General features: G+C 35.1%; 1 protein-coding gene across 1 annotated transcript; it reads left to right on the forward strand.

Annotated features, from left to right (window-relative positions):
* The first annotated feature begins 6889 nt into the window (after window positions 1-6889).
* Window positions 6890-18204, forward strand: CYLC2 (cylicin 2). The gene is made up of 4 exons (XM_046673433.1): window positions 6890-6906; window positions 14094-14134; window positions 15358-15479; window positions 17107-18204. The coding sequence occupies exons 1-4, from the start codon at window positions 6890-6892 to the stop codon at window positions 18202-18204; spliced, it is 1278 nt and encodes a 425-aa protein (XP_046529389.1).
* The last annotated feature ends 1982 nt before the right edge of the window (window positions 18205-20186 follow it).

The following is a 20186-nucleotide window of genomic DNA, read 5'->3' on the forward strand; positions in this document are numbered from 1 at the left end:
AACTCAATTAGGAAATGCAACATAAGGATTATAGGCATTCCAGAGAGAGATGAGAGGGAAAAAAGAGCAGAAAGCTTGTTCAAAGAAATAATAGCTGAGAACTTCCAAAACCTGGAGAAGGTGCTAGAATTACATGTAAAAGAAGCTAATAGAACTCCTAATTACGTCATATAGGAAGATCTTCCCCAACGCATATATTAGTAAAACGGGCAAAAGTCAATCACAAAGAAAAAATATTAAGGGCAGCAGGGCAGAAGTAAACAACCTACAAAGGAACCTCTATCAGGCTTTCAGTGGATTTCTCAGCAGAGATCTTACAGGCTAGGAGAGAATGGAATGATGTATTCAAAACTCTGAAAGACAAAAACTTTCAGCCAAGAATATTGTATCTAGTCAAAATATCCTTCAGAACTTTCCCAGATAAACAAAAGCTGAGGGAATTCATTGCCACAGGACATCGCCTATAAGAAATGATTAAGAAGGCCCTCTTACCTGAAAAAATAAAGTAAAGGGTTTACACAGCCTTGAGCAAAAAGATAAAAAAACAGACAAAATCAGAGAGCCACAGCTCAGCTCTCTATCAGAACAGGTTAGCAAACACTTAATTATAACATTAAATATAAAGGGAAGGAAAACATCACAATAACTATCATCACTTCATTTTAATCACAAACTCACAGCACAAAATACAATAAGTTGGGACAACAATAACTTAGATGGGGAAGAGGAAAGGGATGGAATCTGCTTAGACTTAGGAAATAATAAGCTATCAGAAAATGGACTATCTCATCTATGAGATCTTTTATACAAACCTCACAGTAACCACTAAACAAAAAATCAGAACAGAGAAACTACTGGTAAATAAAGAGAAAACTGAGAAAGCCATCACAGAGAACCATGAAACTGATTTGGGTTTTGGAAAGATACAGGATGAGAAACAAGGGAAATACAGAACAGCTGGAAAACAAGTGATAAAATAGTAGAATTAAGTTCTCATATATCAATAATCACTCTAAATGTAAATTGATTGAAATCTCCAACCAAAAGACACAGAGCAGCTGGATGGATTAACAAAACAAGACCCAACAATATGCTGCTTACAAAAAACACATCTGAGCTCTAAAGGGAAACACAGGCTCAGAGTGAAGGGATGGAAGATGATACACCAAGCTAATGGCAAACAAAAGAAAGCAGATGTTGCTATACTTATATCAGACAAAGTAGACTTCAAGGTAAAAAAGGCAATGAGAGACAAAGAGGGGCAAGATATAATGAGAAAAAGGACACTCCACCAAGAGGACATAACAATTATAAACGTATATGCACCTAACACAGGGGCACCAAAATAAAAAAGCAACTATTAACAGACCTAAAGGGAGAAATTAACATCAACACACTAAAAGTAGGGGATCTCAACGCCTGACTTACATCAATGGCTAGATCATCTGGGCAGAAAGTCAATGAGGAAGTAATGGAATAAAATGAAAAACTACACCAGATGGACTTAAGACTCTCAAAGACACATAGAAGACTCTCAAAGATAGAGCATATGTTGGGAAACAAGGCACGTCTCAATAAATTTAAGATTGAAATCATATCAAGCATCTTTTCTGACCACACTGCTATGAAACTAGAAATCAACTACAAGAAAAAAGCTGAGAAAGTGAAAAATATGTGGAGACTAAACAACATACTACTGAACAATGATTGTATCAGTGAATAAATAAAACGAGAAATCAAAAATATGTGCAGATAAGTGAAAATGAAAAGACACGATACCAACTTATATGGGATGCAGGAAAAATGGTCCTAAGAGGGAAATTCATAGAAATACAGGCCCATCTTAACAAACAAGAAAATCTCAAATAAGCAGTCTTAAACTACGCCTAACTGAACTAGAAAAAGAAAAAGAAACAAAGCCCAAAATCAGTACAAGGGGGAAATAATAAAAATCAGATGGGAAATAAATTAAATAGAGACTAACAAAACAACAGGAAGGATCAATGAAACTAAGAGCGGGTACTTTGAGAATGCAAACAAAATTGGCAAGCCCTTAGCTAGACTTACTAAGAAAAAAAGAGGGAAGTCTCAAATAAATAAAATTAGAAATGAAAAGGGAGAAATTACAATGGATACCACAGAAATACAAAGGACTATAAGAGAATACTATGAAAATATATATGTCAACCTATTGTATAACCTGGAAAAATTGGATAATTAGACTCATTCAACCTCCCAAAAATTAATCAAGAAGAAATAGAAACTCTGAATAGACCAATCACAAAGCAAGAGATTGAAACAGTAATCAAAATCCTCCAAAAAAATAAAATTCCAGGACCAGGGCTTCTCTGGAGAATTCTACCAAACATTCAAAGAAGATTTAATACCTATCTTTCTCAAACTAGTCCAAAAAATTAAGAAGATGGAACACTTCCTAAGACATTCTATGAATCCAACATCATTCTCATCTCAAAGCCAGACAAGGGCAACAAAAAAAAGGAAAAGTAGAGGCCAATATTACTGATGAACACAAATACAAAAATCCTCAACAAAATATTGGCAAACTAAATACAGCAATATATTAAAAGGATAATATACCATGACCAAGTGGGATTCATAACAGAGATCCAGGGATAGTTGAGCATTCACAAATCAATCACTGTGATACACTACATTAACAAAATGAGGAATAAAAAACACATGACTACGTCAAAAGATGCAGAAAGCATTTGGCAAGAGCCAACATCTATTTATGATAGAAAAAAATTCTCAATAAAATGGATATAGAAGGAAAGTACCTCAACATAATAAAGGCCATATATGACAAACCCACAGCCAACATTGTGTTCATTTGGGAAAAACTGAAAGGCATCTCTTTGAGAACAGGAATAAGATAAATGAGCCCCTCTCACTGCCCCTATTCAACATAGTACTGGAGGTTTTGGCCTGAGCAATTAGGCAAGATAAAAAAAAAATAAAAGGTATCCAAATTGGCAAGGAAGAATTGAAACTCTCCCTGTTTGAAGATGACATGATTTTATATATAGAAAATCCTAAAGACTGCATCAGAAAACTGTTAGAAATAACCAAATACATCAAAATTGCAGGACACAAAATCAACTTACAAAAATCAGTTGCATCTCTATACACAAATAACAAACTAGCAGAAAGGGAAATCAAGAATACAATCCCATTTACAATTGCAACAAAAAGAATAAAATATCTAGGAATATACTTAATCAAAGAAGTGAAAGATCTATACAATGAAAACTACAAAATATTATTGAAAGAAATCTATGATAACATAAAGTAATGGAATGATATTCCATACAAATAGATTTGAAAAACAAACTTTTTAAAAATGTCCATACTACCTAAAGAAATCTACAGATTCAATGCAATCCCAATCAGAATCCCAATGACATTCTTCACAGCAATAGAACAATCTTAAAATTCATATGGGGTAACAAAAGACTCTGAATAGCTAAAGCAATCCTGAGAAAAAAGAATAAAGCTGGAGGCATCCTAATCCCTGACGTCAAAATATACTACAAAGCTATAGTAATCAAAACAGCATGGTACTAGTACAAAAACAGACACACAGATCAATAGAACAGAATTGAAAGCCCAGAAATATAACCACACATCTACAGAGAGCTGATCTTTGACAAAGAAGCCAAGAACATACAGTGGAGAAAGGAAAGTCTTTTCAATAAATGATGTGAAAAGTGGACTTCCAGATGCAAAAAATGAAAGTAGACCATTATCTTCCATCATACACAAAAACTAACTGAAAATGAATTAAAGACTTGAAGTTAAGATGTGAAACCATAAAACTCATAGAAGAAAATATAGGTAGTTCACTCTTTAACATCTACATTAGAAGGCTCTTTTCAAATACCGTGTCTACTTGGACAAGGGGAACAGAAGAAAAAAGAAACAAATGGGTCTATATCAGACTAAAGAGCTTCTGCAAGGCATAGGAAACCAGGAACAAAATGAAAAGATGACCCACCAACTGGGAGAAAATATTTACAAATCATATGTCTGACAAGGGATTAATCTCCAAAATATATAAAGAACTCACACAACTCAACAACAAGAAAACAAACAACCCAGTTAAAAATGGACAGAGGATATGAACAGACATTTTTCCAAAGAAGATATACAGATGGCAAATAGGCATGTGAAAAGATGTACAACATCATTAACCTTTAGGGAAATTAAAATCAAAACTATAATGAAATATCACCTTACACCTGTTAGAATGGCAATAATTACCAAGACAAAAAACAACAAATGTTGGAGAGGATGTGGAGAAAATGGAACTCTCATACACTGCTAGTGGGAATGCAAATCGGTGCAGCCACTATGGAAAACAGTATTGAGATTTCTCAAAAAATTAGAAATAGAAATACCATGTGATCCAGCTATACTACTACTGGGTATTTGTCCAAAGAACTTGAAATAAGCAATTCAAAGAGACTTGTGCACCCCTATGTTCATTGCAGCATTATTCACAATAGCAAAGACATGGAAGCAAAACAAGTGCTCATTGACCAATGAATGGATAAAGAAGGTGTGGTATATATATATATATATGTATAATAGATATATATACACACACAGGAATACTACTCAGCCATAAAAAAGACAAAATCGTCCCATTTGCAACAACGTGGATGAAACTTGAGGGCATTACGTTAAGTGAAATAAGTCATATAGAGAAAGAGAAACAGTGTATAATTTCACTCATGTGTGGAAGATAAACAAACACATTGATAAATCAAACAGATTAGTGGTTTCCAGAGGGGAAGGGAGTTGGGGGGTGGGTATAAGGGGTAAAGGGGCACATATATATAGTGACTGATAAATAATAACGTACAACTGAAATTTCACAATGTTTTAAACTATTAGGACCTCAATAAAACTTTTAAAATGCATTCTTGGGTAATCTGAGACTTAAAGGGACATCATATACATTAATTATTTAGCCCAATAAATTCACAGCTCAATTATCAAAGTAATACAAGCTGAAATAGCAAGTACCTTTCCTTCTCTCTTCTAACATAGACTCATTCTCTATGAAATAATCACATGCAATATTAAAAATACAGAATTTTTTTATATAAAGCTAATGCCTCCCACTCAAAAACAATATCTTAATAAACATTTAAAACAGAATGGTTTTACTTTGTACAAAGCAATAGGTCTATAAAGCATTCATATCCACAGCTGTAATATACACAGACAATGATTTCAGCTTCCTCACAGTCTTCTAAAAATGCAATTAAACCCTATTTATCCAGACAATTTTATGATTCGTGGAGTTGACTCAGAAGTTTTATTCTAATGCCCCCTGTCACTTGTACAGAATGATATTACACACCAAAGCAATCCTTGAAGATGCTATCTCATCTTTATTAAACTCTGTGGACTGATGTATATTTTCCCAACTTTCACCTGGATAAATAGACTGACTTGTTCTCCCCACTTCACGCATCACCATTTCTAGTATCAAAGATGTGTTTAGGATCCTCTGTGGCCCATTCTGCAGATTTGTCTGCTGCATGTCACCTTTCACTTGTGAGGGGCCTCCAGGCTGTAGTCCATGCTATAAAAACAAACTCAAGTTTAAGAGAGCCCAAATACAAGCTAAACTTTCTGCCATCAATATTTTAAAAATCCCCTCATTGTTTATAGCCTGCCGTCGTAGTAGGACCCATGCCTGAACAACAGGTTAAGTCCTATAGATCTCTAAGATTCAGACTCCCTCAGGCTAGATTCTAGATCTTGCAAGCAATTGTGGGACAGTGATTTCAAACCTTTGCTCTAAAGGAGTACTGACAGAATTTCCCATTATAAATATTCCAATGTACATCTTTAAAGAACCAAAGCCAAAATATTTTTATCAGGCTCAAAGAAAGTATTGGTGTTTTCCAAAATCCATCACAGCTCCCTTTACAGCCCAACTCCATTAGCAAAATTCTCTGGATTGCCTAAGAAACTAGCAAGAAGAGGAGGCTCCTGGTCAATTGAGTATCTATCTACATAGGAAAGCCCTTTGTGTGAATTATGTTTGTTTTTTTTTTTTAAAGATTTTTTTTTTTCTCCTTTTTCTCCCCAAAGCCCCCCGGTACACAGTTGTATATTTCGTTGTGGGTCCTTCTAGTTGTGGCATGTGGGACGCTGCCTCAGGGTGGTCTGATGAGCAGTGCCATGTCCGCGCCCAGGATTCGAACCAACGAAACACTGGGCCGCCTGCAGCGGAGCACGCGAACTTAACCACTCGGCCATGGGGCCAGCCCCGAATTATTTTCTTAATATATGTTTTTCCCATGAAATAGAAACAACTTTTGATTATTACGATTATTACAATTGGGGTGAAAAGGAGGGGGGAGGGGACAAGATGAATCAAAGTGACAAGCAATAAAAACTCAACTGTGAAAAAAAATATTTGTTTCTGTGAGCAACACATAAGGTTAAGACGGAGAGGGCAGTGTAAAGTCATGCAAAGCGTTTAACAAAATATACATAAATGTTAGGGAAGTTAGGATTACAATAGTTCTTAACAGATAAATGTGTATATTCATACTTCTATCAGTCAATAAACTAAAGCTACATGAAAAAATGAAACAAGTACTTGATCAAGATGTAAAATCAACCAGTTTATTTTAAAACTACTAATTGTATTTAGTCAGTAATAATGAGTGAAAGCAAACCAAATCTTAGACTGAATATTAGAGAATATTTTAAAACACAAGTACAAATGGCCCCTCTGGTTTTCCCCCTTTAACTCCCAGTGCTCTTGGTTTCTTTATGATGTCACACTCGACATCACTATTTGAACTTACAGTGCTTAAGTTCTGGCAAATCACAAGGGGGGGAAATGGCTACACCAAGATTGTAAGTTGTTTTCTCAAATTTTATGTCTTCAAATAATTAAAATGCTCTAGTTAGCTTTACATTTATTCTCTTTAGTGTAAAGAGATGTTTGGGTATTTAGAAGGAGCTGTTTATTTTTCAACTATTTGTGTATTTTCTATATAATTTTCTTATTTATTTCTAACTCAATTGCTTGGCGATCATAGGATATTCCCCAGAGATTACACAAAGAATTAATGGACCACATCTACGTACCACTTTTTAAATCTCAAATTTAATAATATTGTTTCATGAACCTGAAATATCTCCTCTTTCATAGCACTTAGAATAGAGAAGTTCATAACCATGCTGAAAATCAAAATTTCTTCATCATTGTATAAATGTACTTTGGGTAGATCCAAACCTAGAGATTCAGATATAGCGAGGCAAGTAATTTTAATGCATGTCGTCAGTGAAGAAAACAGTAGACCAGATAATGTATTGGTTAATACATCCTAAATTGTATTCAATTAGTTCATTCAAATTTTTATAAAGTAATAGAAATGTGGCAGGTCTTATGCTGGGGACCAGATCTTTAATGAAGGAATCAAGATTTTTTTTTTAAATTGAGGTCACATTCGTTTATAATGTTATATAAATTTCAAGTGTACTTCATATTTCAACTTCTGTATAGACTGCATTGTCTTCAATACCAAAGGTCTAGTTGCCATCCATCATTATACACATGTCCCTTTACCTCTTTTGCCCTCCTACCATCCCTTCCCCTTTAGCAGCTACCAATCTCTTCTCCATATCAATGTGTTTCTTTATCTTCCACATATGAGTGAAGTCATATGGTAATTGTCTTTCTCTGTCTGACTTATTTCACTTAGCATAATACCCTCATGGTCCATCCATGTTGTCACAAATGGCAAGATTTCATCTTTTGGCTGAGTAGTTTGCCATTTGCCATTGTACTTATATACCACATCTTCTTTATCCATCCTGTGTCAGTGGGCACTTAGATTGCTTTCAAGTCTTGGCTATTGTGAACAATGCAGCAATGAATATAGGGGTGGAAGGATCTTTCCAAGTTAGTGTTTCCGTTTTCTATGGATAAATACCCAGAAGTGGAATAGCTGGATCGTGTGGTATTCTAACTTTATTAGGAATCTCCATATTGATTTCCATAGTGGCTACACCAATTTATGATACATTTTTTTTACTGAGTTCATAATAGTTTACATGACTGTGGAATTTCAGTTGTACATTATTGCTTGTCCCTCACCATAAAAGTGCTCCCCTTCATCCGTTGTGCCCATCTTCCACTCCCCTTCCCCTGGTAACCACTGAACCATTTTCTTTGTCCATGTGTTTGTTTATATTCCACATATGAGTGAAATCGTATGGTGTTAGTCTTTCTCAAGTGGCTTATTTTGCTTAGCATAATACCCTCCAAGTCTATCTATGTTGTTGCAAAGGGGATGATTTTGTCTTTTTTATGGCTGAGCAGTATTCCATTGTAAATATATACCACATGATCTTCATCCAATCATTGTTTGATGGGCACTTGGGTTGTTGCCATGTTTTGGCTATTGTGAATAGTGCTGCAGTGAACGTAGTGGTACATCTGTCACTTTAGATGGCTGATTTCAAGTTGTTTGGGTAGATATGCAGTAGTGAGATAGCTGGGACATATGGTATCTCTAGTGTCAGTTTTTTGAGGAATCTCCATACTGTTTTCTATAGTGGCTGCACTAGTTTGCATTCCCACCAGCAGTGTATGAGTGTACCCTTCTCTCCACATCCTCTCCAACATTTGTTATTTTTAGTCTTAGTTGATTATAGCCATTTTAACAGGTGTCAGGTACTATCTTAGTGTAGGTTTGATTTGCATTTCCCTTATGATTAGTGATGTTGAACCTCTTTTCATGTGTTTATTGGCCATCTGTATATCTTCTTTGGAAAAATGTCTGTTCATATCCTCTACCCATTTTCTGATTGGGCTCTTTGCTTTTGTGTTGTTCAGTTGTGTGAGTTCCTTATATATTATGGAGATTAACCTCTTGTGGGATATATGATTTGTAAATATTTTTTCCCATTTGGTGGGTTGTCTTTTGATTTTCATCCTAGTTTCTTTTGCCTTGCATAATCTCTTTAGTCTGATGAAGTCCCACTGGTTTACTTTTTCTTCTGTTTCCCTTGTCTGAGAAGACATGATATTCGAAAAGATCCTTTTAAGTTCAATGTTGCAGAGTGCACTACCTATATTAGCTTCCAGGAGTTTTATGGTTTCAGGACTTATCTTCAAGCCTTTGATCCGTTTTGGGTTTATTTTTATGTTTGGCTTGAGAATATAGTCTGCTTTCATTCTTTTACATGTGATTGTCCAGATTTCCCAACACTGGTTATTGAAGAGCTTATCTTTTCTGCACTGTATGTTCTTGGCAGCTTTACCAAAGATTAGCTTTTGTAGATGTGCAGTTTTATTTCTGGGCTTTCAGTTCTGTTCCATTGATTTGTGTGCCTATTTTTGTACCTGTACCATGCTGTTTTGATTACTATGGCTTTGTAGTGATGCCTTCAGATTTGTTCTTTTTTCTCAGGATTGCTTTAGCAATTTGGGGTCTTTTGTTGCCCATATGAATTTCAGGATTCTTTGTTGTACTTCTGTGAAGAATGTCATTGGGATTTGGATGGGGATTGTGTTGAGTCTGTAGGTTGCTTTAGGCAGTATGGTAATTTTAACTATATTCTTCTAATCGATGTGCCTGGAACGTCTTTCCACCTCTTTATGTCATCATCAACTTCTTTCAGGAAAGTCTTGTAGTTTTCATTGTCTAGGTCTTTCACTTCCTGGGTTAAATTTATCCCAAGATATTTTATTCTTTTTGTTGCAATTGTGAATGGGATTGTGTTCTTCAATTCTCTTTTTGTTAGTATGTTATTAGAGTATAGAAATGCTACTGATTTATGTAAGTTTATTTTATAACCCTGCAACTTTGCTGTAGTTATTGATTATTTATAATCATTTTCCAATGGATTCTTCGTGGTTTTCTATTTATAAGATCATGTCGTCTGCAAACAGTGAGAGTTTCACTTCTTCATTGCCTATTTGAATTCCTTTTATTTCTTTCTCCTGCATGATTGCTCTGGCCAAAACCTCCAGTACTATGTTGAATAAGAGTAGTGAGAGTGGACACACTTGTCTTGTTCCTGTTCTCAGAAGGATGGCTTTCAGCTTTTGCCCATCGAGTATGATTTTGGCTGTGGGTTGTCATATATGGCCTTATTATGTTGAGGTATGTTCCTTCTATACCCATTTGATTGAGAGTTTTTATCATAAATGGATGTTGGATCTTATCGAATGCTTTCTCTGTGTCTATTGAGAGGATGATGTGGTTTTGATTTCTTATTCTGTTAATGTGGTGTATCACGTGATTGACTTGCAGATGTTGAACCATCCCTGTGTCCCTGGTATAAATCCCACTTGATCATGGTGTATGATCTTTTTCATGTATTGCTGTATTTGGTTTGGTAAAATTTTTGAGGATTTTTGCATCTATGTTCATCAGTGATATTGGCCTTTAGTTTTCCTCCTTTGTGTTGTCCTTGTCTGGTTTTGGGATCAGGATGATGTTGGCTTCATAGAATGTGTTAGGAAGTACTCCATCTTCCTTGATTTTCTGGAATAGTTTGAGAAGGATAGGTATTAAATCTTCCTTGAATGTTTGGTAGAATTCTCCAGAGAAGCTGTCTGGGCCTGGACTTTTATTTTGGGGGAACATTTTTATTACTGTTTCAATTTCTCTACTTGTGATTGGTCTATTCAGATTCTGTATTTCTTCCTGATTTAGTTTTGGGATGTGTTAAGAGTCTAAAGAATTTATCCATTTCTTCTAGGTTGTCCAATTTTTTGGCATATAGTTTTTCATAGTATTATCTTACAATCTTTTGTATTTCTGTGATATCCATTGTGATTTCTCCTCTTTCATGTCTAATGTTATTTATTTGAGTCTTCTCTCTTTTTTTCCTTAGTGAGCCTGGCTAAGAGTTTGTCAATTTTGTTTAATTTTTCAACGAATCAGCTCTTTGTTTTATTGATCCTTTCTACTGTCTTTTTTGTTTCAGTTTCATTTATTTCACCTCTAATTTTTGTTATTTCTCTCCTACTGACTTTGGGCTTTGTTTATTCTTTTTCTAATTCTGTTAGGTGTAGTTTGAGACTACTTATCTGAGATTTTTCTTGTTTATTGAGGTCAGCCTGTATTGTGATTAATTTCCCTCTTAGGACAGCTTTTGCTGCCTCCCAAATGAGTTGGTATGGTGTGTTTTCATCTTCATTTGTATTCAGATAATATTTGATTTCTCCTTTAATTTCTTCAATGATACACTGGTTGTTCAGCAGCATGTTGTTTAATGTCCACATTTTTGCCTCCCTCCAAGCTTTTTTCTAGTAGTAAATTTCTAGTTTCATAGCATTATGGTCAGAAAACATGCTTGATATTATTTCAATCCTCTTGAATTTGTTGAGGCTTGCTTTGTTCCCCAAAATATGGTCTATCCTTGAGAATGTTCCATGTGCACTTGAGAAGAATGTATAACCTGCTATTTTTTTGGATGGAGTGTTCTCTATATATATCTACTAAGTCCATCTGGTCTAGTTTTTTATTTAATTCTACAATTTCCTTGTTGACTTTCTGTCTCGTGATCTATCCATTGGTTTTAGTGGACTGTTGAGGTCCCCAACTATTTTTGTATTGTTGTTGATATCTCCCTTTAGTTTTGTTAATAGTTGCTTTACATACTTTGGTGCTCCTGTGTTGGGTGCATATATATTTATAAGTGTTATGTCTTCTTGATAGAGTGTCTCTTTTATCATTATAGACTGCTTCTCTTTCTCTCCCTTTACCAGTTTTGCCTTGAAGTCTACTTTGCCTGTTATAAGTATGGTGACTCCTGTTTTATTACATTCACTATTAGCTTAGAGTATTGTCTTCCATCCCTTCACTCTGAGTCTGTGTTTGTCTTTGTGGCTGAGGTATGTTTCCTGGAGGCAGCATATTGTTGGGTCTTGTTCTTTAATCCATCCTGCCAGTTTGTGACTTTTGATTGGAGAGTTAAATCCATTTATATTTAAGGTGTTTATTGATATATGAGGGCTTAATGTTGCCATTTTATCACTTGTTTTCTAGTTCTCCTGCATTTCCTTTGTTTTTCATCCTGTGTGTTTAAGCCTACCAATTGAGTTATGTAGGTTTTTATGTTGTGTTTCTTTGTTTCCTCCTTACTTATTTGTGTCTCTGTTATGCTTTTTTGTTTAGTGGTTACCATGAGGTTTTTATGGATAATCTCATAGATAAGATAGTCCATTTTCTGATGGCCTCTTATTTCCTTAGATTAAACCAATTCAGTCCCTTCCTCCTCCCCTCCTATGTTGTTTCTGTCACATCTTATTTAATCTTGTGTTGTGAGTTTGTGGTTAAAATTTCAAGATTATCTTTCTTTTTGGTGTTTTCCTTCTCTTTCCATCTTTAATGTTATACTTGAGTATTTCCTAACCTGTTCTGATGTGAAGCTAGAATTTTCTGATTTTGTCTACCTATTTATCTCCTTACTCTGTGGTTTGCAACCCCTATATCCCCCCCTTTTTTTTCAGGTATTAGGGCCTTCTTGAGGATTCCTTGTAGAGGGTGTCTTGTGGCAATGAATTCCCTTAGCTTTTCTTTATCTGAGAAAGTTTTTATTTCTCCACCTCATCTGAAGAATATTTTCACTGGATAGAGTATTCTTGACTGAAAATTTTTGTCCTTCAAAGATTTGAGTATGCCATTCCAGTCTCCTAGGCTGTAAGGTTTCTGCAGAGAAATCCTCTGAAAACCTGACAGGGGCTTCCTTGTCAGGTCCAAGAGCTGCGTATTCTGAGCTCTCTGTGTTCTCCACGATCCCAGGCACTGGAGCCAGAGCTGGGCAGGTGGGGCGGGGCACTTTCTTCTGAGTGCTTTTGTGCCTTACTGGCTCTGCTCTTCCTATCTGCTGTCCTGGGGTGTTGGCTTGATGATATCACCTCCACCATAGCTTCCAACTTGGTAGGGGTCTTTCCCTTAGGCTACGAGGGACCTCAGGGAACTTTGATGTTCCCGTGAACAAGTATCCCTTCCCTCTCAGAGGCCACGTGCAGTCCCAGGTTACAGTCTTTTGGGGAGACAGCAACGTTTTCTCTTATCCCATTCCACCTCCTGCTATGGGGGCGCCAGCCTCTCTGTTCTCCAACATATGTCTGTGTGGGTCTCAGACATCTTTTGTGTTTTGCGAGTATACTCTGTTGGAGTATGAATGTCTTTTTTGTTGTATCATGGAAAGGAGATATTCCCAGGAGAGTTCACTCTGCTGTGATGCTGATGCCACTCAAGATACTTTTTTGTTAATGTACTTTATTTCTTAATATTTATGTATTGTCAAAATAAGTAAAACTGTATGAGAGCATGTTTGTATGTGTTTAAGCCCAAAACTCACTCATGATCAACAATGGCTTTATTTCTGTAATATAACAGGATGATGTAGAATATTTTTCTAGCAGATCTTAATAATTGTCTCCAATACAAATAAGTAAAAGTTAGATTATAAAATTCCAATTTATGGAAATAAACATGTTCATATATTACTAAAACTAATGGAAACTTATAAATTGAAAATACATTGCAACATATTTTTATTTCTCAGATTTTCCTGGAGAACGAAAAAACTCAAACCCTGTATCAATAGTGGTGGTGCACACTGACACATACATTCCTAGACACACTCATATGCCATTGAATGATTTGGATTTGTTTAATTATTTTGAAGATCTGATTTTACCTAACTATACTGTTTTTAAAGGAATGTCTTATCTAAAATTCAATTTAAAGAGAATTTGGAGTGTGAGATGGGGAAAAAGAATTCAATCACATTTTTATGATGAAAAATAAAGTCTACATTTCAGATATGATAGTTGGTGAGGCTTTTTTTTAACTGGTTTTATCCACCTTGTTTTTAGTTTTGTTGAAGTTTGTGCTAAAAACACACATTGGCTCATCTCTATTTTTCTGGAATAAATTAATCTTACATAATAATAGAGATCTGAGAATGAAAAATATTTCTCTGCTGGTGGTGGCAAGCAGTTATACATAATAATGAGATTGAGTGATTTTGTATAAATTAATTAAAAATTTTCCCTCTTATTTTAATAGCCAGAAAGCAAGCTTTGGGACCTCTGGTAATTACATTCCAGGTAAGAAGAATTCAATTTTATTTTTAAATATATGACTAATTTTAGGGATAAGTTATCATTATCCTCCATTCAAAGTGATAAAGCAATACCTGTCATGGAGTAAAATAAAAATCAACTTTTTATTTTCCAAGGCACCTTTCACATGGGCTCAATGAACACCTTCTAAAGATATTTTGTTTTTAAATCCAAAGAAGATTAAGCAAATACTCAGCAACAAAAAGGTGGACATATTTGCAGATTAGAAATCATATAATCAGATCATTCTGTTGAAAGACAATGTAGAAATTGGCTAAACAACTTCTCACCCATGTCAGGAATGTCTTCTACTACATTCCTGATAGATTTTATCAGGCTTATAACTGGCCAAAAAATTCATTACTTGACAAGGCCAGTCAATCAGATTTTGAAGGACTTCGTATATCAAGTGATTATCCCTCACATATTGAACCTAAATATGCCTCTCATTCTGTATATTTTCTCATTGATCCTGATTCTGTCTTTGGGAGAGTCACAGGACAAGTCTATTTTCTCTTACACACAGTATTATTGCACATACTTAAACACAGTGAAGACATCTCTCTCACTGGTCTCATTGGTAACCTAAATGACTATAACCATTTCTATTATAGTTTCCAGGTAAATTTATCATCCCAGTCACAATTCTGTAGGTACCCTTTATCTGTCAATTTTCTTCATTAATATGCCACCTATGACAATGCAGTTCTTAGGGGTATAACATTTACTCTTGTAGCTTGGAAAATGATTACCAACTAAGAGGATCTTAAGCATCAACATTTAGATTCAATCATACGTTTACTAAATGTTTTATAACAGGTACTTCCCTAAGCACTTTGGGGGTTACAGAAGTAGTAATTATATTTTCTGTTCTCAATAGAATTGTAATCTAACCAAAGGAGTACAAAGCAAAAATCTAGACTGGAAGAGATAGAAAGATGAAAAGGAAGCAGAAAAATTGTTTTTTTCCATTTATATTACAGAATATGAGTTTCACAGTGACTATTTTATACAGTTATCTGTAAAGCTGGTCAAAAATCAATTTTTATTTTCTCCTATCAATAGCAGATATTTTCAAATATTACCAAATAAATGAAGTCATGATTTGAATCATTTGTTCATTACATGAAATGTATTAGCTTGACAATTTTAATTCTGATGAAATCTTATTTACTCTAAAAATTATGTTTAATATTTTCTTATCTCAGTCAGTGAATTAAACAGAAAATCATGGAATCAGCAATACTTTACTCTGGCATTTCCCAAACCACCACGGCCAGGAAAAAAAAGGAGATCAATGCCTTCCCAAATACGAGAAAATAAAATTCCTGTGAGTATTGAAAAGATCATATAATTTTACTAGTAATAAACTTGTGAAATCATATGTAGGTTACAGATCAATGCTGACCAATGATATTTCTATGATGATGCAAATATTTTATATCGTAGCTCTCCAATGTTGCTCTTAAACACTGGAAATCAGGCTAGTGTAACTTAGGAACTAAATTTTACATTTCATTTCAATACAGATGTGACTTAAATACCAAATTGGATAGCACAGTTAAGAGCAATTCAAATTCTACTACTTGAAAAAAGTAAATCTATTTTATTTGCATTTCATGGTATAAAAATTACCCTCCTATTTCATATTAACTATTTGTTCATAAACCTCACATTATAAAAAATATATATCCACGGAGCAGGAAAATCTGGAGATCCTAATGCTACAGTTAGTATGAACATTCACAAAATTTTCCCCAGGTGGAGAAACGCCCTAATGAGAATTAGGGAGTTACATTATAGCCTGATACAGTTTCAGTAACATTTCCTGTAACATAGAATCTAGGATTCTGAATATTGGAAGATAAATATCTTCCAATGTTTCTGGAGCCATTGTGGGATATGAAAATGTTCAGAAAAAGTTTTCACAAGATAAATGTGCCCTCAACTCTTGTTCACTTTATGGAAAATGTATCCAATCACCAGTGATCCAGGTTTTTTCTGTCTTCTCATGTTCTTTTCCTTTCTTTTCTTTACTCAAAATATTTTTCCATGTTTTGCTAACATTCTTTCCAAAATTTGCTATTTTTGCAATTAAGTTTTTGCAAATATTTGGTTAGACATTGCAAACAAAATGCACCATTCTGCACAAACTAATGTGCACTGAATGTTACAGCTTTCATTATTACAATTTCCTATCTGATAATACTCAATTTGTGTCTTGTCAAACAGGAGGAGTTTCAGGCTTTTATTTTACTTTGTGTATATGTGAGGGAGATTGGCCCTGAACTGACATCTGTGCCAATCTTCCTCTATTTTGTATGTGGGATGCTGTCATAGCATGGCTTGATGAGCAATGTCTGGGTCTGTGCCTGGGATCCAAACCAGTGATCCCTGGGCCACTGAAGCTAAGCACATGAACTTAACCACTACACCACCAGGCCAGTCCTTAGGGTTTTATTTTTAACCACAGGTAGCATTCTAAATTCCAGGAACGTTGAATGTGGCAATAGAGACCAGGATATACGTGAACATTAAACTATTAGATATTAGAGAATAATTAGTTTCTGAGTTAACATAGGAATGGAAGGTGGGCAAGACATCCCAAGAATTCTCAAGAACACAGAGTCCAAAAGAAAAACCTCTCCTGATTCTGAAGAGAGGTTCTGATATGTCATTAGTTAGTGGAGGTCTCTACTAATTTTAGCATAAAATCTCAAGGAAATATGAATATCCTCTAAATTGAAATTATGCGGCAAATTAGGCATAGCTATCCATTAGTCCCAAAACAATAAAATTGAAAAAGCAAAATAAACTATGAAATCTACAATTTATCCACTCTTTATCAATATCTAAGATCTTTTCATGGTTGAAGTTAAAATGTATTTGATAGCTGCTAAGAAAGGCTGTGTAAATCACACCCAAGTTGTTCATCATTATTTTAACCAATATTCCAGGAATATGATGCAGGCAAATTAAGAGGAGTTCATAGACGACCATTATGGATGCACCGTTCTTTAATGACAATTTCCGAACAACCATCTGCTTATTTAGCTGTCAGGACTCAGCCTTCATCTAAGTCAGCTGGTCTGCCAAAGAAAGATGCTGAAGCAGCTGGTGTAGGGACGCCCTTATCTACAGCAATAGATAAGAAAGATAGAGAAGACAAGGCAGAAAAGAAGGACAAATCAGATTCAGAAGCAGAATCTACAGCTTTACAGGAGGTAAAAAAGAAAGATTCAAAGAAAGACAAGGGTATAGAAACAGGAACTAAAGGTGAAAAAGACATTGAAAAACCAGATGCCAAAAAAGGTAAAAGTTCAAAGAAGGGCAAAGAGTCAGCTACAGAATCTGAGGATGAGAAAAAAGATGAAAAGAAAGATGCCAAAAAAGATAAAGGTACAAAGAAGGGCAAAGAGTCATCTACAGAATCTGAGGATGAGAAAAAATATGCAAAGAAAGATTCCAAAAAAGATAAAGGTGCAAAGAAGGGCAAAGAGTCAGCTACAGAATCTGAGGATGAGAAAAAAGATGCAAAGAAAGATTCCAAAAAAGATAAAGGTACAAAGAAGGGCAAAGAGTCAGCTACAGAATCTGAGGATGAGAAAAAGGATGCAAAGAAAGATGCCAAAAAAGATAAAGATGCAAAGAAGGGTAAGGGGTCACCTACAGAATCTGAAGCTGAAAAAAAGGATGAAAAGAAAGATTCCAAAAAAGATAAAGGGTCAAAGAAGGGAAAGGGGTCATCTCCAGAATCTGAAGGTGATAAAACAGATGCAAAGAAGGATAAGGATGAGAAAAAAGACAAAAAGAAAGCCGGTGAGAAGGGTGATGAAGCAAAGGACAAGAAAAATGCAAAGGAGAAGGGGGATAAAAAGGATAAGAAAGACGACAAGAAGGCCGCTAAGGCAGATAGCAAATCAAAGGAAGATGTCTCAAAAGATACTGCCACAGAATCTGCTGATGCAAAGAAGGATGCAAAGAAGGATGCAAAGAAAGATGCAAAGAAGGAGGCAAAGAAGGAGGCAAAGAAGGAGGCAAAGAAGGGCAAGTAGGCCTTGAATAATAATACAAAAGCATATTTGATAAAACAGTTTTAATATTCTGAAACTGAATCTATGAGTGTAAAGGGCAGTTCAAAGAATTAATCAAATAATTTTAAAATGGAGCAAAGAAGACTACAAAGAAAGACTCAGAAGCTTCATTAAAAATGTATGACACGTATTAAGAAAAATTAAGAGACAATTTGTGGAAGGACTTGGATGATATTTGTGCTAAATTTGGAGATATAAAGGATTCAGTGAAAGATCCCTAGAAAGATTAAAGAAGAATATTTAAATAAGAATACAGAAATTAATGATGCTGGATCTGTGGATACAAAATCCCCAAAACAACAGTCTTCAAAAAATTCCAAGGACGTGTGGGTTGAATCCATAGATTCAAACACTCTGAAGCTGCATCTACAGATTTAAATCAAGAACCAGAGGAGTCATGAAGAGAAGTTAAACAAATTTCAGAAAGTCTACTTTCAAATAAATACAAATGCAAATTAAAGGTAGCATTCTTCAAAAAAAAAAATATCCTTACTTCCTTGTGAACGTATACCACTGTCTATGAAGTTTAAACAGCCACAACCAGGTGGATGGATGTTGATTGTTTCACTTTCAAGCTCAGATAAACACAATTGGTAAGTTAGTTTTGTTTTATTTCAAGCCAAATAGCAACAAACAATAACTGAATCAATGTAAGGTCTGAATTGATATGTAACATTCTTATAAAATCTCTGTAATCTGCTGATTAGAATCTTACTAGAATTTATCAAGTATGAGTTTTCTCATTATAAGAAATATTTGAAGTATTTAGTGGGAACACCACATGAATGAAGATTTAAAAAGTGTCAGTGAAAAGGCTAGGGGAAGTACAGTTATTTATTGTGAGGGAGAAGAGACTGGCTTATGATATATGACAACTTTAACAATCACTTATTGAGAGTATTTTTTTTAAACAGAAAATAGTGGACAACTTCTCTCCATTTAAGGAAGGAGGAGGGGGCTGGCCCTGTGGCCTAGTCATTAAAGTTCCACTTCAGCAGCATGGGTTTGCACATGCGGATCCCAGGTGTGGACCTATTCTACTCATCAGCCATGCTGTGGAGGCATCCCACGTACAAAATAAAGGAAAGTTTGGCACAGATCTTAGCTTATGGCTAATCTTCCTCAAGGGAAAAAAAAAGAAAGAGGAAGATTCCCAACTGGTGTTAGCTCAGGGAGCATCTTCCTCACCAAAAAACAAAAAAAAACGGGAAGGATGAAAATCAAAATTGTCCAAATTACCAATGTGAGTAAACTTAAATGAGGCATATTAAAGATATTCCTGATAAATTGCTAAATATGCATACAAAACCAAATTAATGAGAATTTAAGACTAAGAGTGAAAATATCTGCATGATGTTATTCAGATATGGAAACAACTTTATATATTTATAACTATATTAAACTCCTTTGTGACCCATAAGTCCTATTGATGTGAAGAAAAACAAAAAACTATATAAAGCAAAATGCAAAACCCTTGGACTTCCCAATTAACAGCAATTAAATCTTTTCTGATTTAAAATATTCCCTCTCAGATAAACTCAACATTGTTGCAGAACTTGCTAAGTGATTTTCTCTCCCCTTTATCCTTCCCAGTATAAACTCTGGATGCAAGATGAAGCTTCTAGATATTAAAGGAAGGGACTCCTATTTCACATGCTCTCGAGAGCTAGCTTTCTAGAAACAGTGAGGTATAATTCTTTTACCTGTTCTTTAAACGTTGGTCTCTGTCGCCCTACATCAACTACTCAAGACTCAATGGCTATTGTAACTCATGGTCTTCCGGGCAGCCCTACCTTGCTAATTTGTTCCTCTGAGTTGTTCCATCCATTCCCACGGCTTTATATACCATTCTTATCCTGTTGAATCTTACATTTTAAACCCAGTACTGCTTCTCCAGTCAGCTCCAAATTCAGATATCCAAATATCAAACTAAAGCATTGACT

This window comes from Equus quagga, chromosome 1 (assembly GCF_021613505.1).
Source record: "Equus quagga isolate Etosha38 chromosome 1, UCLA_HA_Equagga_1.0, whole genome shotgun sequence".
NCBI classification, from domain to species: Eukaryota; Metazoa; Chordata; class Mammalia; order Perissodactyla; family Equidae; genus Equus; species Equus quagga.